Source organism: Protopterus annectens, chromosome 3.part1, assembly GCF_019279795.1.
Source record: "Protopterus annectens isolate FY-2018-M chromosome 3.part1, PAN1.0, whole genome shotgun sequence".
Classification (NCBI taxonomy): domain Eukaryota; kingdom Metazoa; phylum Chordata; order Ceratodontiformes; family Protopteridae; genus Protopterus; species Protopterus annectens.
The window spans coordinates 486796091-486819550 of NC_056732.1; the positions used below are offsets into that span (position 1 = coordinate 486796091).

The 23460-nt window shown below is 38.4% G+C and overlaps 1 protein-coding gene across 1 annotated transcript in view; it reads right to left on the minus strand.

The window, feature by feature from the left end:
- The window catches only part of COLEC10 (collectin subfamily member 10), a 696880-nt gene that overhangs the window by 544470 nt on the left and 128950 nt on the right, over window positions 1-23460 (minus strand). Inside the window, exon 2 of the mRNA XM_044066926.1 lies at window positions 15315-15386. Coding sequence (XP_043922861.1) covers window positions 15315-15386 — 72 coding nt within the window. The remainder of the gene's footprint in view (window positions 1-15314; window positions 15387-23460) is intronic.

A 23460-nucleotide genomic window follows, 5' to 3' on the forward strand; every position in this document is an offset into this window, starting at 1 on the left:
GGGGCCGGGGGGACAAATGGTCTGCCCTGATGGACTAGGGGAGAAGAAGTCCACCAGGATAGATGGCTCTTGCAGGTCTGTGTCACCAGGATCTTGTGATGCATGGGAAGCTGCTGGAAGGACCATTGGGTAAACAACATCCATTGCAGAAGACACATGTAAAAACGGGCCAGAGGAAGAAGTGTGATGGTGGCTGCCATAAGGCCCAACACTTTCTGGACCAACCTGGCTTGTACCTTTTTGCTGGATAGGATGATCCGAACATGGTTCTGGATATCTAGGATTCTTTGACTTGTTAGGTTTGCTGACATCCGAGTAGTGTCTAGATCTGCGCCTATAAAGGTAATAGATTGGCAGGGCAACAAGGAAGACTTTTTGAAGTTGACTGAAATTCCTAACTGACCGCAGAGACGTAGAGTATAATCTCTTGCTTGGAGAAGTTGATGCCTGGTGGTGGCTGAGAGGAGCCAGTCGTCTAGGTACGGAAACACCTGGAATCCTTGACGTCTCAGGTGAGCAGTGACCTCTGCCATGCATTTGGTGAACACTCTGGGGGCTGTAGTGAGACCAAAGGGCAGGGCTCTGAATTGAAAATGACTGGTCCCCAGCAGAAAGCGGAGAAACCTTCTGGAGCGTCTGTGGATTTTTATGTGATAGTACGCATCTTGAAGGTCTATGGAGCATATCCAGTTGTTTTTGCCCAGAAAGGGCAAAATCGATTGAAGTGTGACCATCCAAAATCTTGCCTTTTTGACAGACTTGTTCAGCCTGCTGAGGTCTAATATTGGTCTCCAGTCTCCCGTCTTTTTGGGAACCAAAAAGAACCTTGAGTAGATTCCGGACTCTAAATGATCTGTTGGAACTGGCTGGATGGCCCTTTTTTTTAGAAGCTTTGAAACCTCTAGCTTTGCAATTTCCCTTAGACCGGGTGGAACGTCTGGAAGGGAACCTTTTTGAGGGAAGGGGCTTCTCTCAAAAGGAATCTTGTAACCCTCGGATATGATCGACTGTACCCATTTGTCTTGAGAGAGGGAAAGCCAGGCTTCTGGGTACAGTGACAATCTCCCCCCGACTGCCTCCAAGGGTGGGCAGTTGGGCAACACCTCAGGGATGCTGGAAGGGCTTGTCAGAGAGAGGCTCTCTGCTGCCCTGGTTCTGCGGACCCCCTCTGCCCCTATGGCGGAGTCTATTGTCATTACCTCCTCTGCCTCTGGGGGTAAACTGACCACGTGCATCAGGCATGACTCCCTGAGATTTTTGGAACCACATTTTCCCTCCCTTCTGACCTTTGGGGGTAAGGTCTAGAAGGGGTGGAGAAACGGACTCCTATGGCAGAAAGAGTCTTGCTGTCTTGCTCGCACCTTGTCAAAATGTCCTTCACCTGAGGTCCAAACAAAGTTGTGCCATCAAAGGGAGAATTTGTGAAGGATGCCTTAAAGGGGTCTGCAAAATTGCAAAGCCGCATCCAGGACTGACGTCTGAGAGCCACTCTTGTGCCTGCCGCTCTACTCGCTCCATCGGCTGCATAAGAAATGAGCCGCATGGAGGAGTTACTTATGGAATTTAGGATTCCCAGCTGGGAGGCAATTTTCTCTTGAGCCCCAGCAGCTGATGGATCCTGTACTACCTCACCCAATTCTTTGAGGATATCTCTTTGAAGTCGGGTGAAGTGACATAAATAATTCAGCGAACGCATAGCAAAGGTCACTGAGGAAAACATCCGCTTACCATACCGGTCCATGGTCCTAGACTCTTTGTTAGGAGGATGGACTGGTACTGAAGGATCTGCAAGTTTCTTCTTGGTGGTGGCTGCCACCACCATGGCATCAACCGGGACACCTTTTGTGAGAAACTGTTTCTCAGTGGGCGCCGTGATGAATTTAGAAGGCCTCCTGGGGACTGGTTCCACAGAATCAGGAGATGCCCACACCTTTCGAGCTATCATGTCCATGAGGGGGTCGAAAGGCGGAGACACCCAGGAGGTGGAGGGTCGAGATCCAAAAGCCTCCAGGTATACCGACTCATCCTCGGAGGGATTAATGGAGGGCCAGTTTCCCCTCTGTTTCAGGAGTTCAAGGATTTCTGAAAAGGAGACATCCTCAGAGGGGGATCTTGGGGATCCCTCCGACTCATCTAAGTTGGTATCTGATGTCATAGACTCAGGAGAGTCTAAGTGCTTCCTCTTGCAGGTCCTCTTATGCGGGGGCTCTCCTGAAGGATGAGGAGAAACCTCGGAAGAGGAAGTTCTTCCCAATGGGGAAACCTGGGGTGATGGATCTCTGGGTCTGGGAGCAAGAGAGTGGGAAGAGACATCTACAGGCACCGTAGAGGGAGGAGCTAAAGGAACCGACTGCTGACTAAGCTCGGGGGCTAGCACAGTCCTCATCACCTTGAAGGCTCCCCTCCCAGGGAGGACCGAGTGCCCCCGCTCCGAAGAAACAGGGATCCCCGGCTCCACCGAAAAGGAAGGCTCCAAAGCAGATGTCGGCGCCGAGCTCACCAAGGCCGAAGCTCCGAGAGGGAGAACAGGGTCGGACAAGGGTCCGATGCCACTCGCCCCCTCGGAACCGACCAGGAAAGCTCGATGACCGGATCCCTCCAAGGACGGTCTCAAGGAGGAGATAGGAGTCGAAGATGACGGAGCCAAAAGGGGTGGTATCGGCTCCGAAGCAGCAACAGTCATGGTACCAATAATCTCCGGCTCCGAGCTCTGTAAGAGAGTCGAAGGAGGAATTTCTGGAGGGTGTATAATAGCAGTCGTCTGCTGAGACGGGCTATGGAGCATCTGGGCCAATGCCTGTGATTTTAGTAGTCTACTCACCACTCTCTCCAAGTCATGGTCTGAGAGCCTGGAAGACCTTGATGATCGGCTCCGATGGCTCCGCTCCGAAAGTAAGGGGGAGGCCGGAGCCGAATGGATAGACTCCAGCAAAGGAGATCTAGATCTCTTCTTCGATGGAGCCATTGGAGCCGACGAACCTTCGGTTCCAGTTGGAGCCGACAACTTGTCGGCTCCGAGCTGGGTTGGAGATGTGTCGGCTCCAGCCGGGGCCGACATGCTTGGTTAGGTCGGCTCCAGCCGGAGCCGACACAGGTGCCGAAGCCAGGGTATCGGTGCCGATCGGCACCGGTACTAAACTTTCCAAGAAGGAAGGATCGGCTCCGGACGGAGACGATGTCGACTCTGGTGGAGTCGGAACCAAGGCCACAGACTTGGACACCGAAGTCTGGGTATTGGATGGTTTTGAGGGCTTCCTGGAGCTGACCTTAGCCGGGGAGCTCTCAGGCTTGAGAAGACCCCTTAGGATCAGCTTGTTTCTACGTTCCTGCAGGACTCTCTGGCTGAAAGAATGGCAAATAGCACAGGAGTCCTGCAGGTGTAGGGGTCCCAGGCAGTAAATACAAGAAGTGTGACCATCTGTCAGAGACATCTTCTGACAGCACGAGTCACACTTCTTAAAACCTGAGACCCTAGTGTCTTTAGACATGACTGAGTTCTGAACACAAACACACACACACTCAGTCCTTGAAAACACTAACTAAAACAAAAACACAGACACACCTAACAAAAATCCTGACAGGAAAAAGTTTGGGAGGGTAAGGCCTAAGGCCTGACTAACAGACAAAAAGATAAGGGATCGAGAAAACTAACGGGAATAGGGCCTAAGTGAATCAAGGAACTAACCAATAATGAAAGGGAAAAAATTTAGATACTGGGCTAGCTAAATCTCTTGAAAAAGAGTAATTAAATTCACTTACCAGGAGCTGGTAAAAAAAGGTGACCTCATGAGCGAAGCGGCAAACGAGATCTGGGTAATCACCGCCTTGCATCATGGGATATAGGGCTGCCTCGAGCTGGTAAAAGTGATTCTTGAGCTTAGCAAGTGCCGAGTCAGAGCTGAGGATTGGCTCCGAACCCACCCAGCAAGAATGAAGGCGAGATTGACAACTTAACATAATTTGTTACCTATATGTAAAGAAGTAATGGACACCACAAAAATATATGATGAAAGAGGACTATGGACTGATGGGAACGTGGAGTAATACTGAAAATGGAAAATGATAATCTTATGCACGTACCTAGTATTACTGATGTTCATGGTAATGGGGTTTTGTGAAATACAGGGGTCAACCAAAAACTTGTTTATTTTTGTGGAAAAAAAATGATCATTTAATCAATAAATGTGATAAAAAGGATGTTATGTGGTAAACATGGCATAATGCAAAAAATGTGATTTAAAATGCAAATAATGTGGCAATACTGGTCATTTATGGCTAGAATGTGAAATGAATGTGCAAGAAAATGAAAATGAAGTTATACAGGATAAAGAGATAGTAGAATGTGTTATACAAGAAAATGTACAAAAAGATGTAACTGATAAAGAGGTTATACATGAAGTTAAAGAAAGTAACAAGGAAAAAGAAACAGAGGAGACAAGTGAGGAAGAAGCGGATTGGTGCACAGTAAGAAATAAAAAGAATTTGATAGGGAACAGAGTTAAAGAAAGGAAAAGAACATTCAAAAACATAATGCTTAGAGAAAATAAGAAAGGAAAAGGATAAACATTTCATTATACTAACTGTTCTTAAAAGCTGAAAATATTATCTTTAAATGTGAACAGTATGACAAATCTTAAGAGAAGAATAGGTATATTACAATGGTGTGTTGTAGTAGATGGATACATTATGAAGATATCAGATTATTAATGGAGAAACAAAGAACACAAACTGAAAAATTTTGGAATGGTGTAGTAGTTTGGAACATGGGGAAAGAAACATGCTCAGGCATATGTATATTATGTCAAGAAAGCATTCAAATATTAGATGTAACTATAGTGAAAGTAGGCCGAACTATAGTAATTAATGTGAGATGGAAAAATATGTGTATAGAATTAGAGCTTTATATGCATATGTAACAAAAAAGAGAGAGACATGATGTTTAAAAATATTTTTGAATATGTTCACATAAATATGGAGATTATAGTGGTGGGTGATTTTAATTGTAATTTAAGGAAAAATAAGAGCAATTGTGATGTTGAAATGGCTAAAGAAATTATGAGAAGTGGAAAATTCAGTGTATGGGAGAATAACCACTGGACCTATAAAAGGAATGAAATTAGGACAGAAATTGATTATTTTTTAATATCTGATAGTTTAAAAGTTATAAAAAAGAAATACATATGCTGGATTTTCAGATTATGTGGCCATATGGGTTAAAGTACAGGAAAATGAAGAATATATAAGAATAGGAAAAGGAATAATGACAATTAATGAAAATGAATTAGATTTAGAAGAGAAAAAAGAACTTGTGAAATTACAGAAAAATCATATGACTATGAGGGAGTTTTATGAAAATTGGACTGTTTGGTGGCTTAATTTTAAAGAAAAATATAAAAATGTATTTTTAGAATGTATAAGAAAGAAAACAAGAAAAGAAAAAGAGAGATATAGGATATTAAGTCTAGAAACATTTAGAGACTTATCAGAGAAGAAAAATTCCTTTTATGAAAAAGAAAGAGAAATATGTAAAATGAATCAAATTAAAATTAACAACTTGTTATATAAATAAAAATATTGTTTACAAGGAAAGAAAGAAGAGGTAGTACCATATTTGAGTAAAATAATAAAAGAAGGAAAAATAATAAGAGAATTAAAAAGTAAGGAAGGTAAGCAAATAAGACAGCACGAGGGAATATGCAAAATAAAGAATACGTATTAAAATTATTTGTTAAGAGAGAAGAAAACATAGAACAAATTTATAAAGGTGAAAAATTAAATAAGGAAAATAATGAGTATTTACAACAAAAAATAACCATGAAAGAATTGAACCATGAAATAATTGAATGGAATTCTAAATGATATTAATGTGAATTCTGCAACAGGACTGGATGGTATGGTATGTATAAAGAAATGAAAGAGTGGCAAAACAAATATTTTTATAGAAGTTATGAATTAATGGTTAGAAACTGGAATTAAAGAGAAAGAGATATGTATAAGAGTTATAAAATTTATATTTAAAAAAGGAAATAAAGAGGGGATAAGAAATTGGAGATCTATAACATTGATTAATACAGATTATATTTTTTTAATGAGAATAATAACAAAAACATTACAGAAACAAATGGCTATAATATATGACCAAAATGTATTTGGAAGAAAAGGAAAGGAAGTCAAGAGTTATTATGGATAATACGAGAAATAATTGATGATATCATAAATAAAAATATAGAAGAGAAAGTTATGATAAGGGGATATAAGTAAAGCTTATGATAATATTCAATATAAATCATTATGGGGAATTTTGCAGGTATATAATGTAAGCAAAAAAATATTACAAGTAATAAAATCTGTTTATGAAAGGAACTATGTGAAACTAAATGTAAATGGCTGGATTGAGGAATAAATAACAATAGAATGTGGAATAAAGCAGGACTGCCCAGCCAGTAATGTAATTTTCACATTAGTTATGAATGTAATACTGAAGGAAATTAATAAAATGTGAAGTAGTGATGGACACAAAATGATGAAGGAAGTACAGTTGCCAATAATGTATAATTATGCGGATGATATATTAATTGCTAAAATAAAGTATGGATGGAAAAAGTAAATGAAAAATTAAGTATACATTTTAAAAAAAATTGTTTAAATATAAATAAGGAGAAAAGTAAAGGATTTGGTTTTGAAGGTATGATAGGAGGTATTGAGTTCAATGGAAAATGTATAGATATATTAGGAATAACATTTGGAAGGAATGAATACGGACAATAGCAATGGGATAATGTACTCAAAGAAGTAAAGGATATGCCTAATTTTTGGAAATCATATAGATTTTCATATAGAAAAAAGCACACTTGATGAACACCATGGTAATTGGAAAACTGCTTATGGTGTTAACATTTACATGAGTCTTATTAAGTATGAAAAGGAAATAATGATGATTATATTCTTTTTTATATAGGGCTCTAGACTGAATACAGTCAAAAGAGGGATTTTGTATATGAAAGAAGAGCAAGGAGGTTTGGGTTCAATAAGCCCAATAGTACATGCAGCATCTTTAATTTTATATAAGGTATTAAAAGGAATTATGAACAAAAATAAACACTTGATAGAAATGATGCTATATTATAAATACAAAGAATTCTGGAAAGGAATGGAAGTTAAAGAATGATGTAAAAGCATTGTGAATGAAGAAATGAAAAGTACCAAAACAAAATTGTGTTATGGAAAATAAAAAAGAATATATGTGAGAAAAATAGAAAGGAATGGTACTTAAGTATTATGAAAACATTTTATTATATTGATCCATGGAAAAATTTAGAAATAGATAAGAAAAAAGTCATAATGATGAGATACAATAACTACAAAGGGATTAAAGGATGTAATGATTTTTATGGAGAGTGTCTATTAGAAAATTGCCGGCTAAGACAAGAATGCCATACAAAAAAAGCAAGATAGAATAAGTAATAAATGTGGAGAGTTTGAGACTACTGAGCATGTGTTTTTGAAATGTGAAAGAGTTAATGATTTGTGAAAATAAATATGTAAAGTTAATTTGGTGAAAAGTTTGTTAAAATTTGAACAAATAAATATGGAGATAATAGAATTTATTTATTATGCTGCATGTAAACAAGAAGAAGTGAAGAAAATGGACAGAATAATATTTTATGCTTTATGGACTATATGGAATGAGAGACTAAATGAAATTAAATACAATGGAAAATGGACTTTGTCAAAGATTTTGGAAAGAAATAATGTTTTGGTTGTAGATAAAAGAGTGGGGGATGCTTAAATTGAAGTTTATAATGTATGAAGATTTGTAAATAGCTTTTTTACATATTTGTTGTTTTTAGTAATAATGAGTGAAATGTCTACATAGATTTTTTATGTTTGTCCTAAATAAGTTTTGATAACTAAGAATATAAAGGGATCAATGAATTTATAGTAAGTTAAATGTATTGTTTTTTAAGAATATTTAAGAGATTTGAACATTACTTTTAACAAATGACATCATTTCCTGTATTAACAGTATTTAAACAATGGTTCTTAAATGTTAATCATTTCTGAGGAAGTTCACGTAAATAAAGGTGGATGAAAGCGCTAAAATAGTATTTCGGAGTATGTTTGGTTTTTGGAGCTGTTTATGGTTATTTGCCTGGTTTTCAGAGTTTCTGGAGTTTGGATTTAAAAACGTTACTTTTGGCTTGTTTGTTTTTTTAAGATTTGTAAATAGATGTAAATAATGTAAATATGTAAATATGTAAATAATATGTAATGTATATATCAATAAAAAAACCTACTCTTTTCAATAGGTGCTGTGGGATATTTTTATTTTAAATCCACCTGAGCTACCACCAACTTAAGCAGATGGGGCCTTGGTTTAACATCTCATCTGAAGCATGACACACTCAAGAGTGTTGTACCCCCTTTATGCTACACTGCAGTATCAGCAATCATTCTACCTCATGTGGGAAAAGAACCCTCAGCTTCTGCACCTAAGGTGAGTGTGCTACCTGTTGCACTACTGGCACTGCATCTTGCCATGTCAGAAAGCCAAAGGTAAAGTGGGGTACCCCACCCCATCCAAGGAAAGATCAGGAAATAAATAGATAGAGAGAGAGAGAGAGAGAGAGGGTGCTAATGCTGTAATAGTGACCTATTCAAACATCTACTCATATAGTACATTAACTTACACAACTGTACTATGTTCTTCATTAGATCACTGTTACAGTAGCTGTAATTCTATAAGATGATTACCATAGTTTAGAAAAAATGGTGGATGAAGAATGATCAGATTTTAAAAACCCTTGAAAGATAGCTTTTGCAAATGCAATTCTTGATCTGGTGACTGAATCAGGTTTGTAGTGTCTAGTAAAGGTATACACAGAACACCAAATAGCAACTTCTAAGATAGATCTAGAGTCTGCCCTTTCCAAAAGGCCTCAGAAGTAGCACAAGTAGAGTGAGACCTAAGTTTCTGGGGTGGGCTTTTTCCATGGTGAATGCAAAAAAAATGAGATAGCTACGGAGAAATCATGGGTTTAGAAAATGGCTGTTCTTTCTTTTTGCCATCAAAAGATTCAAAAAGCTGGTAAGGCTTTTTAAAATCCTCAGTCTTGTCCAGGTAAAATCCTCAATTCTCTGTAGGCATGCAGAATGCTTTCTCTTCTGTTTTTGGTTCCTAGATTAGTACTAAGCTAACTGCCCTTGTGAACCATTTTAAGCTTAGCCAATTATCTGTTGTCAGACTCAAACCCTGTGCTTTGTGTTTGTAAGGTAAACACCTTAACCATTAGGCCACCCTCCTAACCCTGGATTCAGGATAAAACACAAATAGATAAATAGTCTGTTTCAAAGTAAATTCAGAGATTAGCTTTAGAATAAAAGACATGTTGGCTCTGAGATTCAGATTCTGCTTGTGGAAAATCAAAAAAGGATTTATTGACAAAAAGGTTTGTAATTCAGATACCCATCTGGCAGAATTCAGAGCAATAAGAAAAGCAGTCTTTTTAATTAGGAATGTTAAAGTAGGACTGTCTGTAGGTTCAAAAGGACAGGGAGTTAACTTCTACAGCATAAAATTAGGATCCCAAGTAGGTACTGGTTCTTTTCTAGGTGGTCTAATATGGAAGCATTCTTTGAAAAATTAACTTGCGATAAGGAAGAAATGGATGGATCCAAAGGCAGAAAATCAGAAATGACAAAAAGATGTACATTCATAGAAGTGTACCCTAGGCCACAATTGAGCAATTCTCACAGGTACTAAACAACCAGAGGAGTTTCTTCCTGGGATGGGTCTTGATCTTTTTTATGACACCAGCTAGAAACCATTTCCATTTTGCTAAGTATGATTTTTAGTAACAGGTTTTCTAGCCTTCTTTAATACCTCATGCATGTCCTGAAAAATAAGATGCCTAAACAGGATAAAAATTCCATGATCCAAACTGTTAGTTGGAGATTTTGAATGATCAATTCTATGAGGACATTTTTGGTAACTGCCCTTGAGCAGATACAAGGAAATGATCTTAAGATGTTTCCCTTCCTTTTATCACCTAAAAGGAAAGTTAAAGTGAGAATTATGGAACACCTTGGTGGTTCAAGGAAGGTAAACATGTTAAGCCCAGTAGCAGAGCATTTTTTATCTGCACATGGGGGAAATAACAAGGATTTTTTCTTCAGCGTATTAGCATGTCCATTTATGGTAAATGGAGGAAACTTTAGAAGTGAATTAAATTCATTGTAAGCTGATAATACATTTTAGAACTTTTCAACTGAGGAGAATGAATATTGATAGCAATTAAACCTTTTAGAATATCTAATATAGTAAAAAGGATGTAAATCGTAAAACATGTTGCAATGAAGTAAGCTTTGGTATACACTGTTTAAAACAATGTAATATATAGGCTGATGAAATAAGGAGGTACTTGTTGCTTTAAATGTGTAAATTGATGTAAATTGATGTTAATGGAATTGTTCTTTTGAAATGAATATAAAATGGGGTGATAATGTGATGATAATTATTCCTTGAAGGTGAAAGGCCAAGGTACCAGAATAAATATAGCTGGAAAACTTTCCACCTTAGTGTGGTGCTGCTTTGATACCTGCTTGTCTTTTATGTTTATGCTTATCTTTTATTAGAGTCAGTATCTCCTTAAGATGTATATGCTTGACCCTGAAATGAGGCTGTCATATGCTCTGTACCTTAATGGCTTAGGACACTGCCTCCCATGCAAAGTCTGAATGATATGGCCTTTGGATATCAAACTGATTTATACAAGATGCTTGTGTTACAAATGTATTCGAACTGTATGTCATTTGTATATCAAACTGATTTTGTACAAACGCTTGTGCTGAAGAGAAATGTACATGTATTATTCTAGCTAAATTTAATGTATATATTTTAATAGAGGATACTGGAACAGCAGAGAATAACTTTAAGAAAATAAGGGAAATGTAAATAAGCAGTTAAACCTTTAAAAGGCAACACACAGTGCTGAATAGGACCAAAAATGCTGGGTCTGGGGGAATAACCTTTGTCTATTAGCTCAGTGAAAAGGGGAGGCCACAGACAATGCCATAAACATTTAGATGTGTATTGTGGCCATCTGTGCTAACTTGCTGTATCAGCTTCAAAGGGGAATACTGTGAGAGCCTAGAGTCAGGTGATCAGATGAGGTCATTCTGCCAGCATTCTTGGAAATTATATTTTAGATATTACAGAGAGAAATCTCAGAGTATTGAGTATTCTGTTTGGGAAGCCTGATTAGAAATACCCTCATCCAGAGTATCTTGCCTTGTGGGAGTAAGAAAATTAACTAGGGAACAATAATTCTCTTAGATTCTGTTAAGAATATTGGAAAGCTTAGTTTAGATATTGTTTTTCTTTATTTTTCTGAGTCTGTCCATCGACATTCTTTTCAATATTTCCTGTGATCTGAACTCTGTGGTTTTACTGCAAATATATATATATATAAATATATATCATGTACTTTTATTATTTATTATTAAATATATTTAAAACTTTTATTGTGGCTATTCTTTGGTACACCGCGGTGGTGGTGCTACGGTAGCGTTGTTGCCTCACAGTAAGACGTTGTCCTGTTCAATTCTCAGCTAGAGCATCTTCTGTGTGGAGACATGCATGAATGGGCATACCTGGCAACTCGGCATGTAAAAATCTACTGCCAATAATTAGCGGACTGGAGTTCCACTGTGGTGACCCCTAACCGGGAAAAGCCGAAAGCGATAACAACATTGTGGCTGATCTTTTATAGAAAGTATTTAACCTAGGACAGTGCTTATATTTATTTGGTGACACTGTGTGGGCCACTCCAGAAGGCCTAGCCATCATGGTAAACTACTACCATTTGTATTAGTATTAGTATCACATAGTATAATTGGACACCCTATGCTAAGAGCCTTATAGTACTGACTGGTGGCAGTGATAGCTACCTTGTAATCTGGAAGAAGTTGGTAGACTGGGTAATCTGTGCCAGCCTTCCCCAGGTGTATGTGTGTGAAAATTAAATCTTAAAGAATGTTTGTGTCAGCTACTTGGGGCAGGGACACGAAGTAGTGGGGTTCACAGAGAGGGTGCTGGAGGACTTGGCTTGGACACTCAGCTGAGTATCTAACTCTACAGCTGTAAAAGTGGGGAGTCTTACTGGGGATCTGGAGTGAGACAGATATAGAGACATCCAGACCCCAGGCTGAGTGTGTTCCCTGCTTGCTTTTAAGGGAAATTGGCTGCATCTGGAAACATTGCATGTATCCATTTGCATTTCAAGTGCACATCCCTCTCCAGTGTCATTGTTGAGGATTCAGGCTTCTTGATTACTGGCCCAGCATGGGGACGGCACATATTGGTGGCCATCACATACTGGTAGCAGTGGTGGGCATCACAGACTCCTTTAATACCTCCTGCATGTCCTGAAAAAACAAAAAAATGCCTAAACAGGATCAACATTTTTTCATCCAAACTGTTAGTGGGAAATTTTGAATGGTCAGTTTTATGAGGAAGTTTTTGGTAACTTCCCTTGAGCAGATACAATGAGAGGGAGGGACCGATATTGCTTGGGCCAAACGAAAGTACCAAAAACATCTCTGACAAGTCCATCTTGAGCTTTAGATGAAATTTAGGTATTAAAGGAAAGGAGAAAATGGCACAGAGGAACATTCTTGTCCATGGAAAGAAGACACATCCATTTTTTCCAGGCTTTTTGCAAAGTTTGCTGGACCAGAATTTGTTTAGTACTCTGTTGAGAAAGGAGGCAAAGAGATCTACTTGGGGGTTCCCCACAGATGGACAATCTCCTGAAAGAACTTAGGCTATAGCATCCACCATTAAAGTTTATTCTGGATCTGCTGATAGTGACTGCCATTGTGTTCTGCTCTAACAGAAGGTATGTGGCCTGCAAAGTGAGGTTGTTCTGTACTGCCATTTCCCAGGCAATCATGGCTAGTCTCCACAGAGGTGTATGACCTTGTTCCTACATTTGTTTATATGCTACATTACTGTGGTGCTGACAGTTATAACTAGCATGGATCCAAGGATCTACAGCTGACTTAAGTCTTTGATATCTTTTATTAGAGTGATTATCTCCTTAAGATATATATGCTTGTCCCTGAAATGAGGCTGACACATGCCCTGTACCTTAATGGCTTAGGTCGCTGCCTACCATGCAAAGTCTGAAGTATCTATTGTGACTCACAGAGCAGGAAGGAGGGGAGGAAATGGGATGCCCAGATTTAGCAAGATCCAGTTGCCCTACCACAGGAGTTCTATCTTGATTAAGCTGATCACTGGGACCTGGTAAGACAAGGTATGAAGATGCTGGCTTTGAACTGATTTGGGATACCATGGTAATTTCCTCATGTGTAGTCTGGTGAATGGAACCACTAGGATGAAAGAAACCATGAACCTACAATTTTTAGAAAGTCTCTTACAGTGGATTCATCTTCCATGAAATGGCAATGTTCAATACATAGCTGTTTACTTTCTCTAAAACTCTGGCAGTCTCTTCCATCTTACCTAGCTGACAGTTGAAACTCTTAGTTTAGGCCACCATTTAAAAAGTTTCTAATACAGAAGTATAAGTGTAATTGCCAAAATGCAGCATTTAACCAACAAAATTTCCTCTACAAGTAATTCCTTTCTTATCATGCCTTTCTTCCTTAATGCTCCTTTGTAACCTGATTAACTCAGCATGGTGTACATCTGTAAATATGTCTATGAACATGTTTTTTCATTGTTTATCTATGATTATACTATTTGTCAAATTATGATTCAGGTAACACTAAACATTGTGTCTCTACCTGCTTGTAATGTTATCTTTCTTATTGATTAACTACTTTTGCTTGTCCTAGAGCACTTGTTGTTTAACCATTGTTGCTTGTATGAGAATATTTTCTTACTGTCCAAAGTAATCGGGGCAGAACCTGCAAATGGTCATAATTTAATCATCCCCCTATCCCAGTAAACAAAATGTAAATCAATCAGTCAGCCAACCAATCTATCAATCGATCAATCAATTTGCTCAAACCTTCAAAAAAGAGTTAAAGAGAAAATGTGTGGTTGAAGACAGTTGAATAGAGTGGTACTATAAATTCATTCTACCTGGATGCCATACCATTGTTTATGAGTTGGGTGACATACAATGATGTTTTTATTATCTTGGCTATGTGTTGGTCAAAGGCCAGATTACTATCTACATATGTTCTCAGATCCCTAACTATTGGGCCAACTCTTGAGCTGTTATATCAATGGCGTAATTAACTTGGGAGGTCGATTTCCCAAAGGCACTATAATGCATTTTTTTATGTTTAGTTTTAATCCACGGCATTGTCACCAGTTGTTTGTTTGCATTAGACCCACTTCTATTCTCTGCCCATGAAAGAAACTATCAAATGTAGCCATTGGGCAGTGTGGTAAATATTAAAAGAAAGATATTCAGAACAGGAAGCAATGCAACTGTAAGCAACCAGCAATCAAGTCCATCTTGCTATATGTGGTTAGATAAGTTATTAGCTGTGACAAGCAGGGATTATTTAGCAGTCTGCAGTTAGCAGACAGATTTAGTGGTCATCTTAGTGTGCGCATTTATTTTTCATTCGAACATGTTCACATAAACAAGTTGCAGTCATGCAGTTTAATATCTTGGTACCTAGGGTAAAGCCCTTGAACACTCTACCTGGTAACATTATACAGTTGTTTGTTAATTATCAAGACATAGGTTCATCGATTGTTACTAAGCTAATGAACACTAGGGCCCTTACAAGTCTAGCAACGTGTCCTGAACCATTTGGGTCCTGATTATCATGGGCATCTGTAGGAGGGGGCCATGTTAGTCAGGAGGTAATGAAAGATTTGTTGGAGGGGGTGTTAGGACAACACCTTTCCTTTTGACAGCCTCTGCCCAGTAAAGACACGGAGGCCAGATCAGGGATATATTTACAATTTCCCATGCAATGTTTAAGGTTTTGTTTGAACAGGGTCAGGACAAGGAGCCTATTCCATAGTGTGAGGAAATGAAAAGCTTCATTCTAACTAAATGCTGCAAAGTGTCTGCAGTAAAAAGGTGTGTGAACAGCACACTGAGTTAACTAATTCATACCCAATAGCTGAAGTCCCATGTTTTGTCTTTGAATGTGTGGTTGAACACTGAGCTGAGGCATTACCTATTCCATAACTCTTATGTTTTCAAACCTTCTCAGTGCTTTAGATTTATTTTATTGTGCACCAAAATGACCTTGTACTAACTTTCTAACCTACAGAATAAAGAAGCATTTGGCATGGAAATGTACACGTGATGACTTACCTTTCAACCCCTTTGGGCCTTCTTTTCCTATTTTTCCACTTTCACCATTATTTCCTTTTTCACCAGGATCACCTTCAAGAAAATATTAAAAAAATGATTACTATGCCTGTTTTTTCTACCTGATCACTGATTTACATTAGTATTAGAACATCATACCCATTGCTGGCTGTATAGATTAAAATATGTAGTAAACTGTGAGAACTGAGTTTGCAGGGTTAGCACCTTTATATGGTGAATGTGTGTACACTTTTTAAAGAAGAGGAGCATTTAAAATATTCTTATGAGTGGACATGCGCATGCAAGAACCCAATAGTCAACTCCTGCCTGGTTAGATCTGACCACAAACTAATCACCTTGAACCCCCCCCACAATGGTAACCACCATGAAGAACTTCTCCAAAGATACTTTGGATTCCTAAAAACAGAGGTGGCTAACTTCACGGCCCCCATGCAAATGAAGAATAGTTGCATGACCGCTGAATCATACATCAATGCACTGTATGAGCAAGTACACAAATGCATGGATCGCTCCATACCCAATAGAACCAAGACCCTCAGCTCCAAAAAAATAAGCCAATCTGGTGGTCCTCTGCCATAAACAAACTCTACAACAGAAACAGGAAACTGATGTGGAATAAGGTGAAGTCCCGAGTTTGGAAAAACTCCCTTATCAGCCTCAACAAAAAGTTGAGATCCTGCATCAAATCCTCTAAAGCTAGCTATGAAAACAGAACTGAAGCAGATAGTAAAGACAACCACAAGGCCTTCTATAGTTATGTAAAGAATCTCTACGGCAATACCCAGATTTGCTCTGAGATACTGCACAATGGTATCTCCTATACCGAGACAACAGATATTGCCAATATACTGATAGACAGATTCAGCGCCAACTTTAACCTTCTCACCCCCCCAAAGGACCAATCATAATACCAGTAGATTGCCAGGCACCCAGTATTACTGCTGCACAGGTTAAAACAGCACTGTCCAAGGCCAAGAATACAGCTTCTATGGGGCCTGACAATATTCCTGGCTGTGTTCTACATGAACTACAGAGTGAACTGGGACTTCACCTGTGTCCCCTGTTCAGTCACAGTCTCACCTCAGACTTTGTCCCTACCGAATAGTGCACTGCTACTGTCATCCCTCTCCACAAAGGAGGAGCGACTACAGACCCTGGTAACTATCACCCCATTAACCTGATGAGTCTGATATGCAGAACCATGGAATGCATCATCATGGACCTAACAAACAAGGATATAGGGAATCTCCAAACACTGGATCCCACACAGTTTGGTTTTGTGAAGGGTAGATCATGCCTGCTCAACTTGCTTGACTTCTCTGGGTCAGTCACCAGAGCTGTGGATGAAGGAAAGTTGGTTCATACAGTCTACCTTGATCTGGCCAAGGCCTTTGATACCATTCCCCACTCAGGAATCATAGAAAAACTCATTAAGCTAGGCATCAACCCCTATATCATTAGGTGGGTTGCAAACTGGCTCACAGATAGAACCCACAGTGTGAAAGTAGCTGACTCCAAATTTGACTCCCAAACAGTCACGAGTGGTGTCCCACAGGGTTCGGTCCTGAGTTCTCTCCTGTTTGGTATCTAGTTCTCTGAAGTCCAGGCCAACATAAAGGGACTCTGGCTGACAAAGTTCACAGACGATTGCAAGTTGGTACCTTTTATTAACTCCCCAAATGATGTTGACATCCTACAAAAAGGCCTCACTGAGACCAATGACTGGTGTCAGAACCATAGCCTTAAGTTCAATGCCAAAAAATGTGTTATCATCCCCTTTGGGAAAAACCCAGTTCCCATGAATTACCACATCAATGGTAGTCCACTGAACACAGAAGGTGTTATAAGAGATCTGGGAACACAGGTTGACAGCAACCTCTCTTTTGACCACCACATTGCCATTGTGGTCAGAAAGTCCTTCTATGTGGTACATCTCATTGCTAAGGGTTTTTCATCCAAGAAGAAAGAGGTCATTGTCTCCCTCTACTCTTCCCTCATTAGGCCAATCATCGAGTACAATGCCCCATTTGGCATGTACCTCACTAGACACCTGCAACAACTGGAGAGGCTACAAAAGTACCTCACAAAGAGGATCCCAGTTCTTAAACACTAGTCCTATATGGACATACTCAAAAAACTCCAACTATTCTCTGTCATAACCCAGAGGCTGCTATTCTATATAATAGACTTCCCATACATGTCAAACACAGCATCAAACTGTCCCTCTTCAAGAGAAATCTTGATGAGTGGATGGTAAATAGAAAATTCACCCTGGGGATCACTCCAGTGGCTCTACTCGACCAAGGCACTGGGAACTAAAGTCGGGTGGCACAATGCCAGGGTAGTCCTATGGGGTAGGCTTGTAAAGACTTCAGGGCCATTAGCCTAGTACAGACCTATGAACTTATGACTCTATAAGAATGTGTGTGCATGAGTGTGTGCAGACTTTGAGGTTAGCAAGATAAAGGAAGATATTGATGTCTGCTGACATGGACTAATTATAACATGCTACTGGGCAAAATTACCCAGATTACATTACTGCTATGCAACATTGTTAGCATTGCAGAGAATCAAGGAGCAGTAAACCAAGGTGAAATGGAGACCCCAGGATTTCTAACATTGAGAAAACTGTAGGGAGGTTTATGAAAGTCTGTTTATGTAAGATGACTAGGAGGCATCTGAAAGAGTGCACATTCAAAGTGCTCATCACTCTGCATGGCTTCTTTTTTATCTTTTTTTCTTTTTCCTTTTCTTTATTTTTTCTGTTGTACTCAACAGCATGTTTACTGCTGCTGTCATGATCTAATGAACCAAGCATATATGAATATCTCACTTGTATGTTATACTTTCAGGCTTATTAATATGCTAGCAAATCATTTATTTATTTTACTTTCAGATGTTTCTGGTAACCAGTCAAGGCCCAACAGCCAATTCTTTTTTTAGGAATGATTCAAGTGCGCCGGACTGTTACATGATTTACTCTCAGTCAGATTATGCATAGGAAATTTGTTTGAATCATAACCATTTGCTTAGGATATGGCATATATCTCATTACCTTAACCTGCACACTGGATGAAATAAACTACACAATGTTTATTATATTTAGACTTAATGTATGCTTTGCTTTTATACAACATCTGTAGGAAATGATTACCATCCAGACTTTTATTTTTGTTGGCATATTACTCAGGTATGTCTTGCGGCTTACACAGTGAGTCCAGTAAGCTTTTTACATTGCCTCAATAAACCAAGCTCTTTACTGTGTTCAGTCAGGTTTAATCTAATGTCATCTACCATTTTTGTTACTACCGCTAAAAATGTCATAATATACAAATGTTCCCTTCTCAGTCTTCCTTTAACTATGATTTCTGAACTAACGCCTTTGTGATTTCTATCTTGCTATTTAAGTATCTATTTTTTCAGTCTAGCTGTCTCTTTTCCTATCTCTGAATATGTCTGTCTGTATTTCTATTCATCTAGCTGTCTCTCTGTCTGTCTATCTATCTGCCAATTAAGCTGATGGCCTATTTTCAAGGGGCAGAAAGTAATATTTATGCTGACTATGAGTAATTTTTCCAGGAAACCAGAGAAATCCCACTACTCTTTTTTTATAACTACCATGATATCTTTAACAGCCACTTTAGCTGCTACCAACCTAGGCAGATGGAAGCCTGGTTTAATGTCTTATTTGATAGGCATCACCTCCAGGGTGCACACCTGTGTTATGTCTATGTCACTGTACAATATCAGGACTGTGCCACAAATCCATGAGGATCAGAACCCTCAGATATCTGATCTTCTGAACCTCATGACAATAAAAGTGAGTATGCCATCTGTTGAGCCCCTGACACTGGTCATTTTCACATGCTAAGTGCCAGATTGTGTGTGCTGTGATACTTCATATATTGATGGCCTTTCATATAACTTTTATTTCTGTTTTAGCTGAATAGATACCAAAGAAATATGTTACTTTTTTGAGCAAATACCTCTTGAATCATCTGAGTCTCTAGCCCCAGGATCTGGCTTCATAGCATGCCAAGTTTCCTCATTTCCAGATGCCTAAGGAGCTTCGTGAAATCCACTCTTGTTTTTTTTTTTGTATACTGATATGCTTATGCTTGCCTTATCCTGCTATGGGCGCAGTTTGATTATGCTTTGTGGGAAACTTGAATTCCTTATTTTTGTTTTGGGTCATCTTATCTTTGTATTCCTTTGGGAGACCACTAACTTTGTTTACTTGTTCATTTATTTATTTGTTTACTTATTTGTATGTTTATTTATTTATTTATTTACTTGCTGATTTATTTATGTTTGTTAACTGAGTAGACCAACTGGACCAAGGACCCTTTTCATCTATGACCCATTCTAATAAGGCAGCAACTGCTTACACTAAAAAAATGTTAAATAGATTAAAAGCAACAGTGACTGTTAACCTAGCTGAGGTTTCCAGCTTCTGTATTGTACACATCATAATTTTTTTCTCTTTTCGTCTTGATGAAGACTTTCTCACAGCTTTTTTTCATGGTATAGCATTTTTAAGTTTATTAATTCTGAACAGGCACCCACCTCTTATAGTTCTGCTGTAGTTTAGCTGACTATTAATTCAACTGGGGATGCCATGTGTCTGCAAATCCTGACAGAACTTTGAGCTTCTGTTAGTCTTCTTAGGTCCCTACTGTTTTGTTGCTCTAGCAATGGACGAAGACTCCTTTATTAGAGTTACGAGGATCCATTATTGTTGTTGGGGCCTCTAATCAGTAATATGTTTTGACATCCTTTCTCCTAAGTCTATTAACCTAAAGTTTACTTCGGTGTCTCTGGCTTTACTAATCATATTTACACCTAGGATTTACTTAATCCTGCTATATAGCCATACCCTGGTCATGTTTGCTGAAGACCACTGACTTTGCTAATTCTCCACTGAGGCACCTTCATCTGTTCCTTTAATTCTGCAATGAGCTTCCTGATTCTATTAATTCTCTTAGCATAGGTGCCTTTGGAAATCCTGCTGGAGATTATCTGACTATGTAATCCTACTGGGAGCGCCCAATCACTAAATCATTCTGATGTCCCTATCATTAACAAACTTTTGCTCAATTTTATTCATTTTAGCAAATGCATATATTGTTTTTATATATTTTAGTCTATTGATAAATGTTCACACCCTGTCACAGTTAACCTCTCTCAGACCAAATGCAAATCATTGATCTTGCCCTCTAGACTTGAAAAATACTTTTTGCCTCCATATTCAAAAAGCTTATGTTCTACTATACAGAAATTTTAGCTTAGTAGGCTATAACTGCTGCTCATCTACATTTACCCTAATCTGACTTAAAATTAATATCGAATAGTTAACATTTTTAGAACAATATTTTCAGTGCTTTATTATTTTTTTTCCAAACACCTTTATTGATTTATCACTTGTGACCTAGGCAAATTTACATTCATAAAAAGTAATCACACTATAATTAACATAACAAGCATTTTACTTCACATATATTGTTATATATCATATATCCTAAACAACATTACATAAATTATTCAGTTCCTGCATTTTTTTAAACAAAAACATCTTTATTAAACCATCACTTACAACATAGGCAATCATAAATTTATACAAATGAAAACAAACTATACCGACAGAATCTTAGTTGCGAGCATTTTACATCACAAACCATACTGGCACATTGCCAGTTACAAACATTATACATCACTTATAATCTACCCAATATTTTTCAGTCAAATATTACATAGCTCATTTAAGTCTTACCTCCTTTTTAACCTCATTCCTCCCTTGTATGTAAGGCCTTGTATGTAAGGCCTTGCTGTGTCTAATAATGGTGGCTGCCAATAAAGAAATTACTAGAAAATGGAAATCAAAATGTAAACCCACTATACTAGAAGTAGTGAATATAGTTGTCACGCTGCCAGCCCATCTATCTGGAATTTTGCAAATAATTCTATGTCATTTGTGAATATTGATATGATTTATAGAGAACTCTATGTTATGTAGTGAGCTTTAAGAATGTAACCACAGCATACCCTGTTGGCACATAGAAGATTAACTTGCAAAACTTAAGAATAGTTGAGGTTAAGTTACTTTATAGCTGGGCCATAAACAAGAGATGTAATCTCTCAGTTTCTGTTCAGTAGCAGACGCAATGTCTAGAGCCAGAAGTTTTTGCATTGTCTTGAAACAGAGATAATTACTAGGTTTCAAACGTAAAATTGTTTTATTATTTTATGACTTCCAAGATCTGGCAAACATCTGAGAGATATTTTTTTAACACGGAGATGTTAAATACTATTAGTTTCTGTTTTAGCCTGGGAACTGAAGTCATGTGACAAAAAGTGATGTTATCCAAGCTAACCCAGCAGTAATATTTGATATTGATTTAAGAACTCTCTCAGAGAGACACTATGCATTTTGTATTTTTTCTTGGACCTAGTAAGAACGTCCAGTTATCATCACCATCTGCACTTGCCTTGCCAATAGTAAGTAACTAAGGTACAGTGATTTATTTTATATATAGTTAGGAATATAGTGAAGATTAGTTTACATGTTTTCTATATTTATTTAAGACTGTCCTGCAATGTTGTTTTTAAATATCTCCTGTGATCTTGAACTCTGATGTTACTGTGTTGAGTTACTGAGTATTGTCTTGTTCTTTTATTATTTATTATTAAATATATTTAAACCTATCTTTGTGGCTGATATTTGTGAGACATATTTAAGTTCTTAGAGTACTGGCATGTGTATTTGGTGACACTGTACAGGCCACTCCTAATAGCCTGGCGCTTGGTGAAAACTACCATTTGGATTAATAGTAACATTACACAGTAGGATTGGACACCCTTTGTAAGGGCCTTATAGTAGCTGGTAAGTAAAGGTTCTGGTGGCAGTGATAACTACCTTATCGTCTGGGCAGAAGGGGGCATAGCTACTAAACCTGTGCCAGCCTTTCCAAGTTTGTGTGTGTGTGTGTGTGTGTGTGTGTGTGTGTGTGTGTGTGTGTGTGTGTGTGTGTGTGTGTGTGTGTGTGTGTGTGTGTGTGTGTAAAACAAATCTCCAAGAGTGTGTGTGTCAGCTGCTTGGGCAGGAACACGAAGCACTGGCTGGACAGAGAGACTGATAGAGGACTTGGCTTGGAACCCTGGCTAAGGTCTCAACTCAATAGCTGTGCAAGTGAGGAGTCTTATTAGGGATGTGGAGAAAAAGGGAGAAACCAGCCCCAGACTGACTGTGATCTCTATGTGCTCCTAAGGGAAATTGCACTTTACCGAGTGTGTACTTGTCATCCTCCCAGTGTGTACATCCCTCACTGTTGCCAGTGGTGAGGATTAAGACTCCTTGATTACTGGGCCATTGCAGGGGTGTCACAATAGTAACAGAGATAAAACAACTGAAATTGAGATCTTTATAAAAGGGCAGGAACTATTTTCAGTGCTTTATGATTGAAACTCAACACATGAGTGATTGGTGCTCAGATATGATTACAAAGTACTGAACTTGCACTGAAACAGCGAAAATTGAATCTTGTTGTTTCACTCTACAAGCTTATCCTTGCATCACGGTACCCGTGCTATTTACTTGCGCTAACTACAAGATCATTGTGTCCTAAAAGAAAGTGAATTCTACTTGAGACTGCAATCTTGATCTTTAAGCACAAATCAATCAAATGCCACACATTTGATCATGCATTAGAATGTCAGTCACAGATAACTCATAATTAAGCTGGTTGTAAATATATTTTATTTATTTACCCGTGGTTGACTTGATCTCTTTTCAGGGAGGACTGAAGTGGCATTCATGTTGACTAAGGAAAATTTGGTCAGGCACCTGGGACCTTCCTTTACACATTTTGGTAGGGGAAGATTCTGCTATAATGAATGACTGTAGCAGCATACTTCTGAAAATTAAAAGTCCTAAAATCATAACACAGAGTCCAAAAAAGGTGCACTATCTTACTTTTTGCAATAGTCGTTCTTGTTATACCAGACCATATATAGCAAGTGGTAAGGGATTTTTCCCTAGGTTTAGTTTGTTTATTTCATAATTTATGTCCCTGATAACCAGATTTGACTTTATGAGGAAGTCAGTAAATCTAGGATGAGCACAGTTAAATCT